Source organism: Panthera uncia, chromosome D4 (assembly GCF_023721935.1).
Source record: "Panthera uncia isolate 11264 chromosome D4, Puncia_PCG_1.0, whole genome shotgun sequence".
NCBI lineage: Eukaryota > Metazoa > Chordata > Mammalia > Carnivora > Felidae > Panthera > Panthera uncia.
In genome coordinates this window covers 31,331,031-31,355,895 of record NC_064807.1, presented here as the reverse complement: position 1 = coordinate 31,355,895, position 24,865 = coordinate 31,331,031, and the positions used below count along the sequence as shown (strand labels likewise).

At 40.7% G+C, this 24,865-nt stretch overlaps 1 protein-coding gene across 1 annotated transcript in view; it reads left to right on the top strand.

The window, feature by feature from the left end:
- The window catches only part of GLDC (glycine decarboxylase), a 98,549-nt gene that overhangs the window by 57,702 nt on the left and 15,982 nt on the right, over positions 1-24,865 (top strand). The window contains exons 16-20 of the mRNA XM_049634590.1: positions 12,687-12,762; positions 18,560-18,685; positions 20,125-20,274; positions 21,500-21,612; positions 22,873-23,014. Coding sequence (XP_049490547.1) covers positions 12,687-12,762; positions 18,560-18,685; positions 20,125-20,274; positions 21,500-21,612; positions 22,873-23,014 — 607 coding nt within the window. The remainder of the gene's footprint in view (positions 1-12,686; positions 12,763-18,559; positions 18,686-20,124; positions 20,275-21,499; positions 21,613-22,872; positions 23,015-24,865) is intronic.

Here is a 24,865-nt window from a genome sequence, read left to right as displayed (position 1 = left end):
TAAGGATCTTTATTTTTAAGAAGCAAACAAGTGATTCTGATCCCTTCTGATTTCCAATCTGGAATCCACTAGGTTTGTGAACTGTCTTCATGGGAATAGATACATCATAGATGGATAGGCAGACAAACACTACCAGCAGGAGTCCACATTTTAAGTATCTTCAGAAGAGTTGTGTTTCTGCCGCTGGCTTTTCCACCTTCCACTACTCAAGTGTTAATTTTCCACCAGCAGCCTCAACACTGGCAACACCTAGGAGCTTGTTAGAAATGCAGACTTTGTATTTCAAGATACAAAAATCAAATGATTTTAAAACTGAGACATTTATTTTCTGACTCTATGCAACAGAAAATAATCAGATCTTAGATACAGCCAAGCCCCACCTCCTGTTTGGTAAGATAGGGTATACAGCAAAGCCATGCACTCTGTAAAAACAGTATATCCTATAAAATACAAACCTTTTAGGAAGGGGGCATATGCAAATGAAAGGACACAGAGATCTTTTAATAATAGCCTCTGGAACCCTGATTTTATAAATAGGAAGGAATGATATTCATGAAAGTCAGGCTTCATGCCTTTTTTAAAACATCATCATCCGGCCCCTCTTCCTTTTCAAAGGAGGAAAGGAAACTGAATGATTAGCCTGAAGAAATAATACGTTAAATAAATATTGAAAGTGAAGAAATTTTGCCCTCTAGTGATGGAATATGATTACATCTTCTGTGGATTAGTAATTTTTCAGGATTATTTTAACTCTTAAATCATTAGCTTTTGCAGCTAATTGAGGGCCAAAACAGGATTCCCAGAAGTCTGACCTACAAATGAGGAAGTTTGCCTTCCCTTAATAAAATGGTTCCCAACCCTGCATAAAAATTACTCATGTGGTGCGTTTATAAAAAGATCCTGATGATCAGATCACAATCACAAATTGAATCATAATCTTAATAGCAAAAGAGGGGTAAGGGAAGGGACACAGGCATGAGTAGTTTTTTTTTTTTTGTTTGTTTTTTTTAAGTTATTTATTTTGAGAAAGAGAGAAAGACCAGGCAAGGTTAAGAACTACTCTCTTAGAAGTTTCTCTGTCCTGCTCTCCTCATATGATTGGCAGTGAGTTTCATTACCCCATTTAAGTTGTGCAGAAAATAAAGAGATCATTATCAAGATGCCTTTCCTGTCAGTGATGCCTCCTTACACTACAGAGATTCCCAGGTGTAACACTTATTTCTAGGAGCTGATTTGAAAGTGAGAGTAGCTGTACCCAAAGTTGAGGCTTAAGATGAGGGATATTTCTGGTTCTTAGCAGAGGCTGCTCTGACAGGTGAGGAAATGCCCTGCTCTTTTGTTGGCCCTTCTATCAAGGGCCATGCTTCCAGAGATGAAAGTGATTTGATGTCTTAATTTGAGGAAAAGAAGAAGGGATGCACCATATATTCTATATGCAAGAGATTTTATTTTTATCTTGCTATGACACTATCTTGGTTTACTTGTGCTAAGCTTCTCTCCACAAGTGAATTATATTTTCAGGTCTTATAACCTATGTTTGAAGTATTATAATTAGTCTACCATAGGGTTAACTGTTATTTATCATGATTTATTGCTGGCTAGTGACCAATCCAAGATGCTGATGTAGGCTTCATATTTATTGTAAGAAGTTTTCCTGAGTGTTCTGTACAGAGGAAGAATTTGATGTATCGTGTCAGCCACTGAAATTATGCTCATAAAATAAAGGGTGCGGTAGCAATTATCAAGAGGCTGTTACAGCAACTCCTCGGCACCTAGGAAGAGACAAGCCACATGCACTCAGGGAATCACAAAAAACTGTTTATTGCACACCAGTGCTGGCCTAGCAGAGTCACCTCCAAAGGCTGAGCCCCAACTTTGGGTCAGACTCCTTTTACGGCTGGGGATGGTAGGGGGTTGAGAGACAAAAGAAAAAGGGGAGGGGTCCTTTATCAGTGGTGCTACACAGGTAGTTGGTGGAGGCAGGAGGCAAACAAGATTACAGAAGCCAAAAGTATGCAAGGGGAGTATCCAGCCTCATCTGGGGTTATCTGGCTGGCCCCTTTTATCTTGTTTTCCTTCTCAAGACCACTTCTTGGTGTTTTCACTTATACCTAATTGGAGTTGGTCAGTATGTCTGTAGACTAGAGTCTGGACACCAAAATATATCTAAATGTTTCCTTTCCCTGGCACCTGTGTGGTTCAGTCGGTTAAGGTTAAGCGTCTGGCTTCCTCTCAGGTCATGATCTCACAGTTGGGGAGTTTGATTCCCTCATTGGGCTCTGTGCTGACAGCTCAGAGCCTGGAGCCTGCTTTCTGTGTCTCCCCCTCTCTCTGCCCCTTCCCTGCTCACACTCTGTCTCTGTCTCTCTCAAAAATAAATAAAGACAAAAAATAAATAAATAAATAAATAAAGAGTAAATGGTTCCTTTCCTTTTTTGTTACTGTATAATATTTATTTATTTATTTCAAGTTTATTTATTTTGTGAGAGCGCAAGCGGGGGAGGGGCGGAGAGAGAGGGGGCAGAGGATTCAAAGCAGGCTCTGTGCTGACAGCAGGGATCCTAATGCATGGCTTGAACTCACAAACCATGAGATCATGACCTGAGCCGCATTTGGACACTTATCCAACTGAACCACCCAGGCGCTGCTATTGTATACTTAAAAGTTAAATATGGCAAGAATTTTAGGAAGTAGCATTAGTAATGTTTTGCAACTCTAAAAGTTTTTTTTGTGGTAAAATAAACATAACATGAAAATTTACCAATTAAAAATTACATTTTTAAGAGTACAATTCAATGTCATGAAGTACATTTATATTGTTTTGCAACCATCAACACCATCCAACTCCAGGACTTTGTCTTCTTAAAGTTCTTTACCCATTAAACAACAACTCCCCATTTCTGTGTTACACCAGCCACTGGCTGGTGCTTTTATTTTCTGCTGCTTTTAACTTTACTACTCTAAGTTTGTCATGTAGGAGGAAACACATCATGTTTGTCCTTCTATATCTGGCTTATTTTACTTAGCATAATGTCTTTATATCCATGTCTTTATCTTGTAGCATGTGTCAGCATATCCTTTTTTTTTTTTAATATTTTTAAATGTTTGTTTATTTTTGAGAGAGAGAGAGAGAGAGAGAGAGAGAGACAGAGACAGAGCATGAATGGGTGAGGGGCAGAGAGAGAGGGAGACGCAGAATCTGAAGCAGGCTCCAGGCTCTGAGCTGTCAGCATAGAGCCCAACGCGGGCCTTGACCTCACTAACTGCGAGATCTTGACCTGAGCCCAAGCTGGATGCTCAACTAACTGAGCCACTCAGGCACCCCTCAACATATCCTTTTTAAGGCTGATCAATATTCCACTGTATGTATATATCACATCTTGTTTATCTTTTCATTTATTGATGGACATTTGTGTTATTCCCACCCTTTGGCTATTGTGAATATTGTTACTATGAAAATTGGTACATACATCCCTGAGTCCCTGGTTTTAATTCTTGGGGTATATGCTCAAGTGTGACATTGGATATATGGTGACTCGGTTTAATTTTTTGAGGAATGGCCATACTGTTTTATATATCTATGCAGAGTTATAGTTCAAAAGAGGTAAAGAAAAGAATAGGTATCTCAAGGTGGTAGAATTTCAATACTTTTTGTCCTTATCCTTTTTTAGATTACGAAAAACCTTTTTAAACCATGATATATGTTTAATATATAATCTAAAAAGAAGTTAATTCAAAAAAATGAAAAGAAGTTAATTTTATTTGGGGGACATGTGTATTATGAAATAATTAAATGCAATGTAAGACGCTTGCAGATTCATTTCTAGCCTGGGTCTCCTGATCTCAGAGGATTTCTCCGTCAGCTGATGGCATGATGAAGCCAGCTTCGAAGCTTGCCCTCGGGTTGGAGGCAAATCATATACTACCTCAGTTTTAGGAGCAACTCAGTACTCAAAGTGTGAAAGGCTCATAACAAAGGGAAAGGAACCAAGCTCTGCAGAAGAGAATAATATTGAACTTGAAATACAACTCTGGTTCTAATAGGCCTGTGTAAGAGAACTATATTTTCAGGGACAAACCTGAGTGTTTCTGCATATATGGCCCTGACTTCTATACCTCATCTTTGCTGCTAGGCCCTTCAATAGTGTCCAGATCCAGTACACTTCTATCTACATTATGCTTACAGGAGGCTTTTGTTCCTTCTCTAATAGTTTATGCCTGGATATAGACTTGCTTTCTTGTCAGAGGATTTTTCTCTGAAAGGAAATTCAGCAGTTCAAAGTTGTAAGGATAGCACCCACAATGTGTGGAGGCCTCCAAACCTCTGTTATATGGCTTCCTCCTTAGTGATGATGTAGGCATCTGTCCTATACAGCAAGAAAGCAAATGCTATGTTATTGATCTGAGTGAGGTTTAATTGAGGAATGGCCAGTGATTATAGTTGATAAAGGATTTTATTATGATAAATTGTGGCATAAAATCTTTTGTTCATGTGACTAAACCTTTATTAGGTCTATTTTCTGGGATTCCTAAGATCCCCAAGGTGTTTAAAAGACTTGAAACAAAAATGTCAAGAAACTTGTCCCCCTTTCTCCTATTTATTTGCTCAATCTACAAACCTGGAGAGCATTTCCAGTTTGGTGAAGAAAATCGCCATAAAATATTTAATTACCTTTCCATTTTCCATTGTGCCCAGTGTGGCTTGCTTTGACTTGTTCCCCATTACACTGTGACACTCTTAAAATCATTCAGCAGCTCACAAATACACTCCAGAAATTGCTGGGTAATGTAATGCTGAGTAATGTAATGTTTGAGGCACACAGCAACAGTAATTAACACCTTCCACAGATATCTAATGTGAAATACAATCTGGAATTACTATTAGCTCCTTTGGCTTATAAGAGTGAATAAGTTGCTTTTGTCTTTAAAAGCAGCAAACTATGATCTTGAATGTAGATTGAGGCTGGCAGTTGCTTTTCCAGAATCTCCAGGAAGGTTCTTCTTCTTTTTTTAAGTTTATTCATTTATTTTGAGAGAGAGCAAGCACAAGTAGCGGAGGGCAGAGAAAGGGAGAGAGAGAATTCCAAGCAGGCTTCACACTGTCAGTATGGAGCCTGACTCGGGGCTTGAATTCAAGAGCCTTGAGATTATGACCTGAGCTGAAACCAAGCGTCAGAAATACTTAACCAACTGAGCCACCCAGGCTCCCCTTCCCTGGAGGTTCTTAAATAAAGGTGTATAAACAGGGCATAATCTATGGATCTCAAACTTTATTGCACATGAGAATCACCTGGGGGAGCTCATTAACTTGCTAGCTTCACAGCCAGAGTTTGATTCAGTAAGTCTAGTTTGGAGCCTGAGAATTTTGCATTTCTAACAAGTATCTGGATGATGCTAATGTGCTGTTTTAACTACCATCCTGGGAAAACCACTGGGGTTACAGAGATTCATAGTCCTGGCTGTATGTTAGAATTACTTGGGGAGACTCTGAAGAATACTGATGCTCTTCTCACTCCACAAACTAGTTGCATCAGAATTTCCCCTTACGGTGGAGTTCAGGAATCAAGGTTTTTAAAACTCTTCCTGGGTGATTCTAATGTGCATCACTGAGGTGTGGAAAGTGTGTTGCCCTGAAAGAACACCAAAGAGGAAGGTTTAGTTAGATGATTAATATCTTCCAGTGGACTGAACTTTGAAACTGCCCTTTGAAGACTAAGTCATGACCACCATGTGTGTATCAGGACAGTTTACAGTAAGGAGAATCAAAACACTTGATGGTTGTTACCCCCCACATCCCCATTCTTGAGCTCATAATTGATTAATTAGCTCTAACATGACTGATACCATTGATAATCTCTGATAATGCTTTCCTACTGAGCCTGATGCAGCTTCAGAACCCTCCTATCAGAGAACTCCAGGAAGCCAGATATCAGAGACCTCTGGTCAGAGACTGATTTCCTAAAGAAGTACTCAGAACACCAGGAGGAAGAGAAAGAAGGGTGAAGGATGAAGAGAACCATCTTTGGGGACAGAGAAAATAGTGAGAAGGACCTCCCCTCCCCCAATTTCCTTAACTCTCAAAAGCATATTTTGATTTTTGCAGTTTGTAAGGCTTGGAGCAGTGGTTTTTGCACTTGGTCACACCCTCAGAATTTCTGACTCAGTACTTCAGAACTTGAATTTCTATCAAGTTCCCAGGTGATGCTGATGCTTTGGAGATTTAAGTTTGAGAACCATTGCTTTAACATACTCTTCGGATATCAGAATGGTTAGAACAGCTGGATTTATTCAGATGTTTCTTGACAGAATCTAAAGGTTAAGTATAGAATTCAGCTTAAGTCAAATCAGATATAGACTGGGGTGCCTGGGTGGCTCAGTTGGCTAAGCGGCTGACTTCATCTCAGGTCATGATCTCATGGTCTGTGGGTTCGAGCCCCACGTAGGGCTCTTTGCTGGCAGTCCACAGCCTGAAGCCTGCTTCCGATTCTGCATCTCCCTCTCTCTCTGCCCCTCCCCTGCTTGTTCCCTGTCTCTCTCTCTCTCTCCCTCAAATAATAAACATTAAAAATTTTTTAAATCAGATACAGATTGGTAAGAACATTCCAGAATGATACATTGAGATTTTTATTATAAGCTCATTGGAATGGAGACCCAGGCAGTGTTTGGGTACTTGAGGTAAGCAACAGAATTAGACTGATTAATATCCTATTGCTTCCAAGGTATGTTTATTGGAAAAATTGTCAGTCACCCTATTTATTCCATTCATAAGATAGGAATCAGTGCCATTTTTTACTTTATTTTCTTGGAGGTGTCTTAGGATGTTGCCATGGACTAAAGTGGGTCATTTTGAAGCAGTGGCTGTTTTGATCATCTTACTGGGATCAGTTTTACCATGTCAGTTTCTTTTTTTCTTCTCTTTTCTTTTCTTTTGAGATCGCAAGTGAGCAAGGGGACAGAGAGAGAGAGAGAGAGAGAGAGAGAGAGAGAAATTGAGCTAGCTCAAAGTGGAGCTCCAGCCCATGAACCATGAGATCTTGACCTGAACCAAAGTCAGATTCTTCCCACCAGGCATCCCACCATGTCAGTTTCTTAGCTAATGTTTCACTTGGTCACTTCCCAAGCACTTGATAGTGGTATTATTAAAGTGTTTGGTTGAGGGGAGTTTGACATCAAAACATATATCACAGGGGCACCTGGATGACACAATTGTTTAAACATCTGACTCTTGATCTCATCTCAGGTCATGATCTCACGGTTCCTGGGGTCAAGCCCTGCATCAGGCTCTTGCACTGATGGTGCGGAGCCTGTTGGGATTCTGTCTCTCCTCTCTGACTCTACCCAGCTTGTGCTTTTCTCTCTCTCTCTGAAAACAAATAAATAAACGTTAATTAAAAAAAAATTATAAAATTTTAAAAACCATATCATTAATAGTGTTTCCTTTTGGAGAATTAAGATGGGGAAGAATGGGAGAAGGTTGCTTTTTTTTATATAGATGCAAGTTTTTTAAACACATGAATGTTTTATTTTATAATAAAAAACTTTCAAATCCACCTATGAATTAGGTGACAATACCCAAGGGAGGCTTGCAGCAGAGAACAAATCAGGGTTACTCCAGGTGAAGGGTCACCACTATCACTGGAAAATCTGTGACTGTCCCACTTCTTGGGTCATTCCCTCCAGATTATGAAGTCCCAGGCTGTGGGAGTTTCCTCTATGCTGTGATTGGGTCACATGTTCAATAACTTGTTAATGGATAGTGATTGGGAATGTTTGCTCCCTTCCTACTTCTTCTTTTTTTTTTTTTTTAATTTATTTTTTGAGAGAGAGCATGAACGGGGGAGGGGTTGGGAGAGGGGGAGACACAGAATCCGAAGCAGACTCCAGGCTCTGAACTGTCAGCACAAAGCCTGACGTGGGGCCCGAACTCACAAATTGTGAGACCATGACCTGATCTGAAGTCAAATGCTTAACTGACTGAGCCACCCAGGCGCCCCTGCCTACCCCCCCCCAATTTTTAAGATAAAAACCTTCTTTAAAAAATTTTTTTTACATTTACTTTTGAGAGAGAGAGAACATGAGCAGGGAAGGGTAGGAGAGAGTGGGAGATCCAGAATCCATAGCAGGCTCCAGGCTCAGAGTCTGATGCAGGGCTTGAACTCACAGTGAGATCATGACCTGAGCTGAAGTTGGACTAGTAACCAACTGAGCCCCCCAGGTGCCCCCAAAATTCATTCATTATCTTAACCCATCTTTAGTTTTATGCTTAAGGAGTGCTAAGCTTTCTACCTGTGACTACTCACCATGAATGTTCTCCACAATCATCTGTATGAGCAGGCCTTATTCCTTCTTCATCATTGATTGTTAGATCATCTGCAGTCATATTTCTAACATCTAGCAGAAGTCTTTAAGTCTCCCTTGGGATTCATCTTGTGTGAAGGTCCAATAAAAATTTGTTCCACAGGTCTAAAAACTAAACCTTTCCAGGTAGAACTAAGTTGCAGTATTTCTAAATCCCAGGGTTCTTAGCAAAGATGAAGGTAAAGTGATAAAAATCATTGACATTTGTGTCCTTGAATTCTAGTTCTAGTTCTTTCTAGCAAAAGAGCTGTAGTGTCACCCTGTTTCTGTCATGCCATCTTCAAATTCTACCCTCTTCCTCTCCCCCCCAAACCTTTTGCTAAGTTCACACTGACTAGCATTGCACTTAGAATTCTACACTGATACTAATAGTCTAGTTTAATCATTACAAAACTGTTGAATCCCATCAACTGCATTTTATTTTCACCTTGTGGGACATTGTCCTTGTTCTAGCTTCTTATAGTCTAAGACTTCTTATAGATTTTTTTGTGCAGTGAGTCTGTGTTTTGGAGGATGTTGTCTGCTAGACTTTGCTCATTTTGTGTTTAGCAGTACAATATGTAGCAGTTCTTTCACCAGCCTGAATATATGCCATGACTGGAGGATGTTGTTTTTCTAAGACAATTTAAGCTTATGCTTACTTGACACTTTTGTGGGTCTGAGGCTCCCCACCCACTAGTGTCCTCCTTTCTGTGGCCAACTCTGCAGATCCAAGCCACCAACCACTTCAATTTAAATGGATGTCAGAAAACCACTGTTTTTGCTGTGTTTTTTCTCCACATGTAGTGGTTTTCTGATGGACTCTCAATCTGGGTTATGGAGATAAGCAGTTATTTTTCATAATTTCCATCAACATGTGGCACTAATTCCTCTTATTTTAATAGAATCCCAATAATAAGCCTTTGTGGCATTTATTTATTTATTTATTTATTAAGATTTTTTAAAAAAAAAATTATTAATTTTGACAGAGAGCATAAGTGGGATAAGGGCAGAGAGAGGGAGAAAGAATCCCAAGCAAGTTCCGTGCTGTCAATGCCAGCCCATCTAGGGGCTCTATCTCATGAATGGTGCGATCATGACCTGAGCCAAAATCAAGAGTCGACACTTAACTGAGTGAGCCACTCAGGCGCTCCTTATGTGGCATTTAGTTTTAAGTTGCCACATCTAGCACTTATGATCATCCGTAGGATAATGCCTCTCTCTTGGATTACTGGCTCACAGTTCCATTCTCTTTCATTCCTGTTCTGAACACCTTGATTGGTTTCCAACAAAATAAGATGAGTAGAAGTCATGAGAAAAAAATAGAGGTAAGTATAGAATCCATTTGTTGAGTCCCCTTTCCATGGAAGAAAGGATATCAATGTTGACTGCTTCAGCTGGAGATGGGAACTAAATTTTGGGGTTTTTTTGTTTTTGTTTGTTTTGGTTTTTTTCTACCAACTTTTTTGGCTATTTTATTTTATTTTCTAATTTTTTTAATATGAAATTTATTGTCAAATTGGTTTCCATACAACACCCAGTGCTCATCACAACAGGTGCCCTCCTCAATGCCTATCACCCACTTTCCCCTCCCCCCCCCCAACACCAACCCTCAGTTTGTTCTCAGTATTTAAGAGTCTCTTATGGTTTGCCTCCCTCCTTCTCTATAACTTTTTTCCCCTCCTTCTCCTCCTCTCTGGTCTTCTGTTGAGTTTCTCAGGATCCACATTTGAGGGAAAACATATGGTATCTGTCTTTCTCTGCCTGACTTATTTCACCTAGCATAACACTCTCCAGTTCCATCCATGTTGCTACAAATGGCCAGATTTCATTTTTTCTCATTGCCAAGTAGTATCCCATTGTATATTTAAACCACATCTTCTTAATCCATTCGTCAGTTGATGGACATTTAGGCTCTTTCCATGATATGGCCATGGGAACTAAATTTTGAACAAAGTCCATGCAGAGTACTGTTCTATATATGCTGAGAACTATATCCTACCCTCAAGGCTTACACTCTAATTGAGATAAGACAGGCACACAAAGTACTTTGAGTTCTAAAATAATTTTCAATGTACAGTGCACTTATAGGATTGTGTTATAACAGTAACAAAATACTGAGTGCATATGGGTACAATTATCATCCCTATTTTAGAGATGAGGAAACAGAGGCTAGGTAACTTGGTATTGGTGGTTTGCTGAAGCATATTCATTTTTCTGTTTCCAAAATAAAAACAACAAGTGAGCAACAACTTGTTTTTCCAAAGACAGGAAAATGGAAGACTCATGTCTGCCTACCTCTTTGGAAGAGGGAAGAGGCAGACCTCACTCAGTGTAAGTGACAAGAAACTTATTATATGTGTTAGCCAACCCTCCCTAGTTCGACAAGGGTTATGTGAAAGAAAATCACAGCTCTGAATCCTTTGGGAAGCACAATGTGCTCGGAGAAACAGTACTGCTCTCAGGGGAAACATGAGGCTCCTTGAGAGGCCAACTTGTACTGAAGTCTAATTCTGTCACTGTTGGCCATGTGGGCATGTAACACTTTAACCTCAGTTTCTTCATGTACATAATGGGGGTGATGGACCTATCATATGGGGGTATTGGGAGGATTAAATAAGGACGAAATAAGATGATGTAAAATGCTTTAGTGGCAACCCCCACAACAAGGGCTACCATTTCTCTGTACTCTGTGCAGAGTGCCTGTTAAGTAGGAAGTGTTTAATTAATGGAGCAATTTATACTTATTATTACTATTACTTAGCTAATCTACCCTATCCTATTGCTTTGCAAGTCACCACTTTCTCTTTCTCCAGCCAGCCTATAAGCCCCAGATGCTTCCCTGTTATCTCTCCTGACCTAAGTCCTCAATTCTGCTGTTTCCTAACACCAGACCATCAGTGTCCCCACAGTAGTTTGAAAACATTTCAAATCCAACTGGTTTTGTCCTGGTGTTCTCTCAAAATAAAACAAACAAGGAAACAAAACAAAACAAAACAAAACAAAAATAGTGCTCCAAATTTTATCTTTTGGTTAAAAATTTTTTTTTTTAATGTTCATTCATTTTTGAGAGACAGAGCATGAGAGGGGTAGTGGCAGAGAGAGAGGGAGATACAGAATATGAAGCAGGCTCCAGGCTCTGAGCTGTCAGCACAGAGCACATCGTGGGGCTCGAACTCACAAACTGCAAGATCATGACCTGAGTCAAAGGTGGACGCTTAACCCAATGAGCCACCCATCACCCCTAGCTTTTAGAAGTTTTTAAATTTAGAAATTTATCTTATTCTTACAACTTGTACTTTTAGAGTGTTATCTCAGTATTATGGGATGATTAGAATGGATGAACACCCAAACCACTGGGTCTTCTACAGGATTAAGGGATGGTATAATTGTGCAAAATAGAGGAAATAACCACTTTGAATGGGATTTAAAAACCTATTACTCACTTCCCTTTCCTTCTGCAAAGACTACTGAGAACATTAAGTAACAGTTTATGATTGACTCAGTATTGCTCATTGGACTGTTATTAAGTGTGCTCTTAAATTGGTGTCTTCAAGGATTGCCTAGTTGGGTATGGGCAGCTTCTAGCTGCCACATGCATGGGGGCGTGGCAAAGTTCACCTAAGAATAAAGGACTATTGCCACACTCAAAGGGCATAGTTCCTTTGGGGTAATATCATCACTGATTATATATGTGGTATGGACAAATTCTGGTTTAAGGTGTAATAATTGTAATTAATGTTATTAAAAATTGTTCTCCTTGAAAGATGCACACTGACATTTTAATTGATAAAATGATATGATACTTGAGTTTTGCTTCAAAACAATCTAGTTCAGGAGGTGTCTAGTTGGCTCAGTAGGTAGAGCATGCAACTCTTGATCTCTGGGCTGTGAGTTTAAGCCCCCTGTTGGGTGTGGAGCCCACCTAATAAAAATAATCTAGTTCAGAGTGAGGGGGTTAGTGTGGGATATGGTTGGAAAAAGATTGACCATACCCAAGAATTGTTAAAGCTGGATAATACGTATATGGCAGCTCCTTATATTCTACTATTTATGTGTGATTTTTGAAATTTTCTGTAATAGAATTCGTAGATACATGGTACTGAGCGAGGTTTGAAAGGCCCATTTCTGAGTAGGAGTAGATGAGCTTTAGTACATGGACTGAGTGCCATTCTGTGGTCATTCAAGAGCTTTTAGGTTGTGCAGAGATCCTAGGTGAACTTTCCATGGTGTCTGGTAGTGCCTTTTTGTCAAATGGAGAACATGCAGTCCCTGCCCAGTGAATAGTGAATGAGTCAATGAAAACAAAGAGGCCCAAAGCCCTGACCCTTCTCTTCTTGTCTTTGCAGCGGAGCCCAGGGGGAATATGCTGGGTTGGCCACTATCCGAGCTTACCTCGAGGGGAAAGGAGAGGGACACAGGACAGTAAGTATGGGCAGGTGGTGCTTGCCCACCATCAGGGGGCAGTGGGTCCAGCTCTCAGAGTCCCTTTTCTTTTGTGGTGCACTCCTTCTAAGCCTTCTTGGAAGCAGCTAGGGAACATATAATCAAGAAACAGATTTCCCTGAACTGGTCATTACGATCCTTGCCCCGGAGACACTTCCACGGACCATTTTGAGGGAAAACATTTGAAAATAAAGGTTTTTGCTCAAGCCCAGTCTGTAAAAGTCAGCCAGTTGGCCGTGGAACTGCTTTCCACAGGTTGCAAAGGATGGAAGGGGCAGGAATGTTACCCTTCCAGGTCTCTTCTCCCTTGTGTAGTCCTGGCCCTACACCTGGACAAAGGGTAGGGACTTGCCTTTAATTCTCCTGTAACCCCACTGTGACTAGACACAGTTCTGATCATATGTGTGCTCAAAAAATGTTTATTGAGGGGCACCTGGCTGGCTCAGTCAGTAGAGCACACAACTCTTTATCTCAGGATCATGAGTTTGAGCCCCACGTTGGCTGTAGAGATTACTTAAAAAAAATTTTTTTTAATAAAATATTTATTGAATAAATAAATTCCCTATTGAGGATTGTCATCTCTAAGCAGCAAAAGAAGATGGTGGAGCAGAGTTCATGGTTCTGCTTCAGTTTTTGCTTTCAGTATGGGAGTCTAGTCTCCAGGGTCCAAACTGCTTGTGGAGCCTGTTTAGGGACCCACAGGTGCTAATGGGCTTGACTGGACTCCACTAATCTCCAGGTAGCAGTGCCTCTAGCAGTTGATCTGACATAGGCTTCAGAGTGTGGCGAATGAGCCTGTTTCTGAGGTCTTCATTTTGGTGTTGACCAACACTGAGCGAGAACTTCCACTGAGTTGTGGAGGTGGAGTTCTTAGAGGGAGCAGTGGGTAGGGGTCGGGAGCAGGATAAAAGTGACTGCCCATCCCAGGAAACTTAGAAAAGGGTGCCAGGCTAGTTCTGGTTGCCCAAGTTAGTGGGAGTGCAGAAGCTGGTGGCCCTATCTCAGTCCATTTCTGGGTATATTAAAACTAGAAGATTATTTGTGGCTAGTTGCCTGTATTTTGCAATGGAGAATCTGAAAACTGTTATACTTCACTTTCAAAAACGGAGGGAAAAAAGAATTTTCTTTCTCTTCCTGTTTATCCATCCTGATTTCACAGGTATGTTTTCTCAGGCCTTTGTCCTAGTTGGGGAGTAGAACTAATTTTCAAAAATCTTTGAAAAAGAGGACATCATTAGTTGAATAATTATTCAATCCTGGTTACATACAAGGCACGGTGTGTGCCAGTCCTGAGTTAGATTAAGTGATAAATCAGATAGACACAGTCCCTGATACTCCAAGTTGGGTTTCCTAGTGGTTTTGAATTCTTTAAGTTTCTAAGGAAATGTTAGTTTAGAACTAGAATCATTCTTTGGACCTCAGAGTCTCAGCACTATCATAGCATCAGAAAGGAAACATTGAAGCTCATGTTGTCCAGGGAAAGAATGGCAGGTGACTGACATTAAAAGTTCCCCCTTCTGTTCTTCCTCTGTGGCTTCCATGTATTAAGGTAGCCACTGGAACTCCTTGTTATACTTTCTAACCACTGGGTGTCTGGGGATCCTGGGAAGGGATCCATTCATTCTGTGTGACCACCTCCATGTTGCCTCCTTTTCCTCATCCTCCTCCTGCCCCTGCTTTATAAAGAGATTTTTGAGATCTGCGTTGTAGTGGTCATGCTAAAATCCAGGTTCCATCAAATCTGTGATGCTCCCCACCCCTTATTGTTTCCAGGTCTCCACTCTGACATCAGGAAGTATCTGTGAATGTCCAGGAGTGGGGGACCAAACCAGAAAGGTCAAGCAGAAAGGATGAAAGAACTTTTGATTGGGCCTGGGCAGAGTTCTTCTGTGACTGACAGATCCTTTATGGCTCCTTTTCATTCTCTTTGTGTTTTCCAGTCCTCTCTTCTCTGTCTGTCCCCCTGCATGTGATGTTTCTTCTCTGACCATTGTCCACACTGCTATAACCACAGTGTCATTTTTTTCATTCTGAAGGACTGCAGGGAGCTAGCCACTGAAGCTGGGGAAGGGCCGAGGGTGGGAGAGACAGGGAAGGCCACCCAGTCCCTGAGCTTGTAGAAATACAGAACTCTTAAGTTTGGAAATGTTGGCATCCTTTCTAGATTAAAGATTTTAATTAAAGCTGACATTTTCAGTTAGAGAAGAAAATGACTTATTACTCAAATAATCAGGGAGGATTTTTCCATATCAGAAGAGTCTCAGACAGCTGTTCCTGCACAATAGACCCTAATGGAATCCAGTAAAATACATCCTTCTTTTTTGAAAAGGAGTGTGGGGAAATTGTATGCTACAGAACCACCCGAGTCCCTGATGGTTCTCTTATTTCAAGCTGTTTTTTGGCAATTATTTTTCACATTTGCTCTTGGGTTAAATTTCAGAGGTTCCTAAAATGCAACAACCAAGTTCTTGATTTACCAGTTTAATTTGGGGGACTATAAATTTGTTTAACAAACACCAGGGATTGTCTTAAACCCTTTGTAATTAACAACTCAATTTGTTAGTCCAATATTAACTTAGATTTGCGAGCAGAGATGTGGTTTTTATACAACAGAAAACATTGACCCCACAGAAAATACCAAAAAACATCCCCCAAAATGTATATGGGAGTATTTTTCTCTTCCTAACTGCCTGAGACAAAGTAGTGGCATTTGGTTTTTAGATTTTCTTAGTGGTAAGAATTTGATTTTCCCTCACAAATGAGCACTCCTTCTTAATCCTTCACTCATTCAGCAAGTGTTGGAGAATGAGTTATGGGTTGGGTTTATGCCAGGTACATTGGGGAGTTAGAAAAACAGCATCCATCTAAATGGGCATAAATGCTCCAAAGAGGATTTGTTTTATATAAACTAAAGCATCACATCCATTCCCTTGTGACCGCACAATTTTAAAGTGAGGCAAAACCAACATTAAATAAAATTACAGAAAAAAAAATACTAAAGTTTCCTAATTTTACATAGAAAAACAGAACTGTATAATAGCAACATATAAATGAGTCACTGACAAAACCGCTGAGACTTTTTCTGCTGCTCCTTATATCAGGATATGTATTAGTTTTCTGTGGCTGCTGTAACAAATTCTTACAAACTTAATGGCTTGAAAAAACAAAAATTTATCTTCTCGGTTATGGAGTCCAGAAGTCTGAGATTGGTTTCCCTTGGCTAAAGTCAAGGTATTGGTAAGGCAGTCTCCTTTGGGAGGATCCATGAGAGAAAATGTTTCTTTGCCTCTCTGGATGCCTCCTGCATTCCTTAGTTTGGGGCCCCTTCTTGCCATCACTCCATCCTCTTGTTCGTCCTTCAAATTTCCTGTCGTTTTTAAAATTATTTTTTAAATGTTTATTTTTGAGAGAGAGAGAGAGAGAGAAAGAGAGTGTGTGTGCACGTGCATTCAAGTTGGGAAGGGGCAGGCAGGGTGGAGACAGAGGATCCAGCAGAAAGCCTGATGTGGGGCTCAAATCCATGAACCACGAGATCATGACCTGAGCTAAAGTCTGATGCTTAACTGACTGGCCACCCAGGCGCCCCCATTCATCATATTTTCTACTTACTTTGTTGTCAAACCTCCACTGCCTCCCTCTGCTGAGAGTACTGGGGAATGTGTTTAGGGTCCACTGATAATCCAGACAGATTTCAAAATCCTTAATTTCTCATCTCATGAGCCTGAAGTTAATCGCATTTTCAAAGTCCCTTTTGCCATAAGGACACATTCATTGATTCTGAGAATTAGAACATGGGCATTTGAAGGGGTACTCAGCGTACCATAGGACGGTTTTTACCTTGAATATATTTATTTCAGCAGAACTTCCCTGGTATGAATTCTTAATTTAGGCCTTTAGCCAATGTTTTATATTCATTAATTTTTTTATTTTTTTATTTTTTTATTTGAGGGGTGCCTGGTGGCTCAGTCGGTTAAGCGTCCAACTTCAGCTCAGGTCATGATCTTGTGGTCTGTGGATTCAAGCCCCACATCAGGCTCTGTGCTGACAGCTAGCTCAGAGCCTGGAGCCTGTTTCAGATTCTGTGTTTCCTTCTATTTCTGCTCTTCCCTGCTTGCACTTTGTCTCTCTCAACAATAAATAAACATTTAAAAAATTTAAAACTTTCTTTTATGCTTAAGTATGGTTGACTGTATTCACTTTTAATGTTTGCCTTTTCCTTTGTGATCAATGTTCTGCCCAGAAGGGATCCTTTTATCCAAAGATCCTTTGGTAAAATAAAAATACCTTATGGGAAAGGACAAGTGTCTCCAGCTTTGGTTCTGAGAAATTAAACTCAATAAAATAGGGGAGCATTCAAACAAGAAAAAGGATTTGAATACAACACTGTATAACCAGCATGAGACAAATAACTGTTCAAAAGAGGCACAAACTTTCTGTCAACAGAAGAGTAACACTTTGCCTCTGGCAAACAGTTGTCTTTGTGTGCTCCTGTGCTTTTCTGAAGTAGACACCTTTGCTGTTTTTGAGGAAATACCTGCAGAGCAAAGTTTTCTCTCCATAAGGCCATTTCTGTAATGCCCATCCATTTCTCTTCAAGGGGTTGCAATATTAGTTCTGGGACTTAAAAAAAAAAAAAAAAGGAGGATTATTTTCAGGGTGATCATTGTTTCTCCTTATTGCTTTCTTTTGGTAAAACCTCTTGTGATGCAGTTTCCTGCAGTGCAGCATCATCAGATCTATCAGAGCACGTGTGTTCACTTGTGTTCACATGATTTGTAGGAGGAAATGAAAATGATTTAAATCTGGGAATTCTAAAATTGTACCCACCCTCCGCCTTCTGTAAGAATTCAACTTATCTTTAAATGTTAGCTTAGGCTCTAGCTCTTGAATCACCCTCCCTTGACCTCTTCCACTTGAAACAATACCCCCCTTATTCTGAGTTTCTATGGCACCTGTTTATACATTTACCAGCATTGTCAATGTGCCCAGGACAGGTATTGATTGGTTTTCATGCTTGCTGTATGATTCTCATGGCAACTAATAATTCATTGCACAGAATAAGCATCCAGTAAATGGTGCCATAATTGGTGTGTCAGCATAGGAAGACCTTGGAATTATGTCTACTGTTATCATCTCTCCTGGATCTCAGCAAAGCGAAGCAGAGAACTGAAGCTGTGATGTGGGCAGTTGGGTCCTAGAGTTTAACTTCTAATCTCATGTTCTTATAAGATACTTTCTACATATAACTGAGACAAGGTCAGAATAAGCACTGACCTGTGTTTTGGTGTGCTGAGATAAGGGAGGACAATACTGATTAATATTATAGGAATCTTTAAAAATTGTTTATTCAATGTTTATTCATTTTTGAGAGACAGAGTGCAAATGGTGGAGAGGCAGAGAGAGAGGGGAACACAATCTGAAGCAGGCTTCAGGCTCTGAGCTATCAGCACAGAGCCTGAAGTGGGGCTTCAGCCTACAAACTGTGAGATCATGACCTGAGCCGAAGTAAGATGCTTAACTGACTCAGCCACCCAGGTGTCCCTACAGGAATATTTAAAGAGCGATATTTGTGGATTCAAACGGAACCTGCCCTTTTGGACATTGTTTTACAATATAGTAATAATGAAATTATAGCAGATTTCAGATGTTATGGTCAGTTTAAATAAAGCATGTGGCACCTATTTAATCTGTGCTCCAAGCATGTTGTAGGACTTTTCTCTCATGAATAGCCTGGTGATGATTTTTTCTGCTTCCTTCCTTTCATTCCATTCCTAAGGTTTGCCTCATTCCAAAATCAGCACATGGGACCAATCCTGCAAGTGCCCACATGGCAGGCATGAAGATTCAGCCTGTGGAGGTGGATAAATATGGGAATATCGACACAGCTCACCTCAAGGCCATGGTACTAGTCTTCCGCTAAACAGATGGAAGAGGTCTGGGTTGAGAAGAGGTGGTGGGAAGATGGTGGGAAGAAGGGACTGGATAGTTTGTAGCAACATTGTCTTTCTTTGCATTCTAATTAAAAGACTGCAGTTTCTCCTGAATGGGTCTGGGGAAAATGGCATAAAATCAGAAAACCTGTCTCTGTAAGAAAAATAAAAAGCAACAGTCACATTTTTGGTCCATAATAAAACCGAACATAGTCTACTTTACCTCTTCCTTCACCAATCAGGGACAAGGTCCTTTAAACTGAAATCCTATTCTCTTAATTCGTGCATATGTAAGAAACTGAATGAATTATTCATGGTCATAGTAAGGCTACTCCTTGTAGGGCCTGCCTGTCTCCTTCTGCCCACCTTCCCCCTTCTTCCCCTATTAATAACCAAACAGGCAGTCACAGTTGTTCTCAATCTTTGTGTTGGGAATTAAAACATACATGTAGATTTTATAAATGTGTGTGACTGTCCCAGCCATTACCTGCTGAATTTGGGGCGGCATTCCACTCCTTTCTGCAACACCAACCCCTCACTCCCAACCTCCCAACCTCCAGGAAGAGGTTGCCTAGCAACTGTATCTGCTTTCCACTGGTGGACTGGAGGCTGCATCTTAAGAGGGAATGAAATCAGTTGAATAGCAATGTGATTTTGTCAAGGTTATTAGGCATGGAGACAGAGAACTTCATGTAACTGCCTTCAAAGGAAGCTGAAAATAGCACTGTTAGTCTCTCCCAACCATCCCCACCTATTCAGCACCCCACAAAGTTTTTACCCGCAGATATTCTGGGGCAGTGCTTGTAATTACTAAGTTTCCCCAATATAGGATATGACCTTTAAATTTTTTTTTTTTTTAATTTCCATACGAGCTTGCTCTGAGTCACTGGCCAAAAAAAAAAACCCCAGGAATATGCCTTTTATATGTTTGCTTTCTGTGAAAAGGAAACATGAGGGAGATTTTTTTTTTTTTAAATCAGAGCAGAACACTCCTTGTGGGAATTCTAATTTCAACAGAATGAGAAGGAAAGGGAATAAGGGTGGATATGGCAAGATGAGCAGAGAGAGATTAACTGTGAGAATAGACATGTCCATAATGAAAAAGATCTGAAGTAATTATTGAGATGACTAAAACCAAAGGAAAACCTAGGAGAGTTGAGCCCAAAATACCCAACTTCCAAACAGTTTTTTGGTCTTGATCATGGAGACTTAGTTTGAAGGGATTTTGTTGTTTCTTTGGAATGACTTAGGAAAGGAGTAATGGATTTTATTGTCATCATAGTTTGAGACAATTCTAGAAATGAAAAGACCAAAAAATCACCTTTCCTAATCCTGTAAGGTAAAAGCAATGGTTTGGGCAACAAATAAACAGTTCCTCTTCTGTCTCCCTCTGCCCTTTTCTATCCCATAGGTGGATAAACACAAGGAGAACCTGGCAGCAATCATGATTACATACCCATCCACCAATGGGGTGTTTGAAGAAAACATTGGTGATGTGTGTGACCTGATCCACCAACATGGAGGACAGGTCTATCTAGATGGGGCAAATATGAATGCACAGGTGAGCAACAGAAGAGGGACTCCCTGAGAAAGTGGTTAAGACAGAAAAATATTATTTTCCTCTGATTTCTTGACAATTGTCTTAAAACATGATACTGAATTCAGAAATGAGGTTGACTTTCTGTATTGCCAACTTCAAGGAAAGTAACACAATTTCACTGAGATCAGATTTGAAGGGGGCAATATGGGAGGTTGGGGGAGATAAAAAGGTTGACAGGAAGCATGGAATAAACTGAATGTCAGAGCGTTTGATCTCTCTCGGGTGCTACAGCTATGAAGGTCTCCTGACTCCCTATGGAAATTCACACCCATGTTCTAGCCACTGGTGGATATTGATCTCCCATGGCAATGGACAAGTCCTTAATCTGGCTTCAATTTCATCAGTGTAAAATAGCTGAATGGTTCTGTCCCTGAAGGGCCAATCCTGTGTTTGTTGGGGGTGGGGTGTAATGTGCACCTCTCTGCAAATGCTGTAGGGGTTCATTGGAGCAGAAGGTGTTATTTTTCAGAGTTTTCTTAACTTCTTTGTCATTATTTTGTGATTGTGGGTTGTTTGTTGTTTGTTTGTTGTTTGTTGTTGTTTTGTTTTGCTTTACCATTTCAAAGTCTTTCTGCTTTTCTTTGCTTCTTTCTGATTCCCTTTGTAAGTGTAGTTGACAGATTATCTATTGCTAAGAGTTCAGGAATGCACTCTTTATGTTTGGCACTTAATTTATGTTCAAAATTAGCCCTAATGCCTAAGTGGCAGGAAGGCCTGTTGTGACTGGTATTAGGGTGGTCTCAGGAAAACTTCCTTCCTTTCTTCCCCTTGGTTCATTATCCTATCAGGTAGCCTTCCAGTCTCTTTCACTGGGGTACCCAAAATGCATGATACTCAAAGCCAACCATGCGGGGGAAGTAGCATTGCTGGTCTGAATGTCATCTGTTTCTGCAGCAAGGAGGTACTTCCCTTTTGCTCATGGTGTTTCCTCTCCTCAAATCTGTATTTTGAAATCTAAATTAGGCTAAATGGTCAATTGCTGTTTCCACAGAAACCATAAGCCAGGCTGCTTATGGGATGTCAGGTTTTGAATGTGGAACTCTTCCGGTACTAAGAACATTTCTGTGAACAGTTCTGCCTGCCTTTCCTCTGAGAGGAGAAGCTGCAGCAAATAGCATGGCTGCCTTTCCAGAATATCCTTGCAAGCTCTTGACTTTTGCTTTTGGCTCTTTTCCCTTTGTGGTAGGTGGGAATCTGTCGTCCTGGAGATTTTGGGTCTGATGTCTCACACCTAAATCTTCACAAGACCTTCTGCATTCCCCACGGAGGAGGTGGCCCTGGCATGGGGCCCATTGGCGTGTGAGTTCCGGGCTGCTCATTTCAGGATGGTTTTGGAGACTGAGAATGAAAGAATGGCCCCAAGTTTGCTGTTCTTCTCATCGAGGTCTTCAAGTGTCATAGACACCGTCATATCTAGTCCTCCTTTAGGGGCTGGAGAGAAGCAGTGAGAGGGGTGATAACTTAGACTTCCAAGATGTTTTCTCTTTTTTTTTTTTTTTTTTCTGTCTTTTAAAAAAAGAAATCAGCTGTTGGTTACATTGAAAGTGAATTATCAACAACCAAAGGAACTTATAGTAGAAAAGTGCTTGCCTGGGTCTGGGGAGCAGGGGATGGGTAGGGAGAGGTTGGTAAAGGGTACAAACTTTAAGCCATAGATGTTTGACCGGGTGATTTAGTTGGTAACACTATATTGTATAATTGAAATTTGTAAGAGAGTAGAACTTAAGTGTTCTCAGGAAAGAAAAAAAGAAAGAAAGAAAGAAAGAAAGGAAGAAAAGAGAGGGAAGGAGAGAGGGAGAAAGGAAGGGAAAGGAAGCAGTGAATTGGATATAAGGTGTTGAACCCTTTGCAGCCTGAACTCTGATTACATCTGAGATAAGCAGGAAACAAACCTTGTTACTGGAATAATTGGATGAGATCATAATAGCACTAAAGGAGTATCTTGCAGCTGTTGATAACTTTTTACACTGAAATTGAATCATCTTGTGAAGATGATGCTGATCAGCCATTTCCTGAGTTTCTTAAGTTTTCTAAACATGGACCAAAGGTCCCAGTCTTCAGATTGCTGGGAGTCTGGCCCTCTTGCTTTTATTATTACTATTATTATTATTATTATTTATAGTAAGTGGGGGCACTTCAGTGCCTTAGATATGCGGGAGGCGGCTGAGTAGCATTCATAGGCTGGCCTCTAATGTGTAGGCCCTGGGGCTCCTCAGAAGCACCCTCTATCCCTTAGATGCCTTGGGAAAGAGTGTGGGGCAGGGAGGTCTCCACATCCTGGTGAGTCCATGAATCCACAAGCTATTTCATGGCTGCCTACATGAAATCTGCCAAATCCTCTGCCACAGTTCTCCGGTGAGCTGCTGGGACACTGATGGCTGGTGAGGAGGAAGAAGAATGGAACACTTCCTGAACATCTGTCTCTTAGCAGGCGTCAGATCCCTTCTGCTCTGAGTTTCTCTACTAGGAATAGAGCTTCCCAAGAGGGCCCAGCACTTGTGTGTTTGGTTGGTCTGGATCTTTTTGATATCTTCTGAATTTGTGCTTGAAAAAATACAGGAAGAAGCATCTTGCTCCTTTTCTGCCCAATCATCCGATCATTTCAGTAAAGCCATGTGAGGATAACCGGCCTGTGGGTACTGTCAGCGCAGCCCCATGGGGCTCCAGTTCCATCCTGCCCATTTCATGGGCTTACATTAAGGTGAGGCCTGTGACTGTGTTAGGCCGGTGGGGGATGTGATATGTGGGTGGGAAACTAAGTCTATAGACTTTCTTCTTGACTTAAAAATGAAGTCCGTGATCTGAGATGGAGTTCAGTGAACATTGCTGACTTGGGTGGAAGAAACCTTCTTAAAAAGATCAGCTAAAATTTATTTCATCTCTTCATTATGCTACTTCCTTGGAGCTCTCATAGTGAGTTTACCATCAGAGAAACTGACATGCCAGATATGTTTTCCAGACAAAGTTCCATGAGTCATATGGATATTCTGGTTACATCATTTGATTTCCTGTAGGATTTGTATAGCCCCTTGCAAGTAAAAAACAGTGCACATACTAATTATTACAGAAGGTTGAAATCCTAGGATAAATTTTAGAAATCTCATTTTGGCTTAGATTTCTTATGAGTCTGGAGGGTAAGATGAAAAAGTAGCAGAAATTTGCTTATCTGGTGGTTTCCCTAAGCTCTTTGCCCTTTAGAGTCTGTGGAACTGTAATTCTCTGGGGTAATTAAACTTTGTTAGAGAACAGCTTTCCTTCCTTTGTGTTTCTCCAAAAAAAAAAACACTAGGGCCAGAGTTTATTTTATACAGCTCTTGTTCAAACTGGCCTGCCTACCTCCTGGGCTAAGACTGTACATTGGACAGGAACACTTGTTCAGTGGCTAATTAGAACAGCCTTCCCAAACTGTCTTCCCTCCTTAAAGGAGGGTGAAACAAGACTCTAAAACTCAGCTGTGCAAATCATGTTGGATGAGTCTCTGGGGCTGGCTGTCACTCTTTAACAGTGTGGCATTTATGATTCTTAATGAAAACTTTCTGGGAAGCAGAAACAACAATTCTGTACCCTGGAGACTAAAACCTGCTTTTAAAAATGATACTTGAGTTATTTTACAGGCAGTAACAACAAAAACAATCATAATAAAGTTCTGCTTCTTTGCAAACAGAATCTTATTCCCAGGTTCCTTTTGGTCCCTAGATCATGTAAACCTGGGTTATTATGGATGTGTTTGGGTTGGAGATGATTTCCCACATTTAAAAAGTAAATGCCCCCAGGCTGGTTTGGCCATATGCCAGGAGTACCAGACAGAACCTCAGATAACAATGAAGTAAATAAAGTAAATTTAAAAATACCCCTCTGACTTTGACCCCTCTCTTTATTTCATGCTGTTGTTACTTGCCACCTGGGCGTTAGAACTACCTTCTTTCCCTGCTGCAGCCCATTGTGGACACTCCCTATAGGACTGCAAGATTCTACCGAAGAGTCAGAATTATCTTATGGTTTCCTTTTGCCTCTACTTCTCGGTCTTACTAGCCTACACAGAATTCTTAGGGGATTTATCCCAAAACACACATTCTTAGGCCCAATCCCAGAGAAAATCAAATTCAGCATATGACTGGGTAGGGCTTTGGCCATCAAGCTTCCAAGTGATTCTGGTGCATGAGTGGAGAGACATGGCTGGCTGAACCAAATCCAAATTCTTTGTGGCAAAGGTTCCAGGCTTGCAAGAAGTTGTCACAACCCACCAACCTCTATAGTAACCTCCAGACTGCAACCATGTGCCTTTACCTCTACACCTTGGTTTTGGCCATTCTTCTCAGCTGGAGTGTCTTCCCCATTCTTTTTGCTTCACCAAATTCTACCCATTAGTAGATTTCCACTTAAGTACTAACTCTTACTCTGGGAACCCTTCTTTTCCAGCCAGGCAAGATGTGTCCTTTCCTTCCTTTGGACTTTGGTGTCTCTATTTTTTATTTGATGCTTTCTCATTTGCTTTATATTAGTTATGTATTTAATACATATTAATCCCCATCATATATGAGGTATTCTGGGA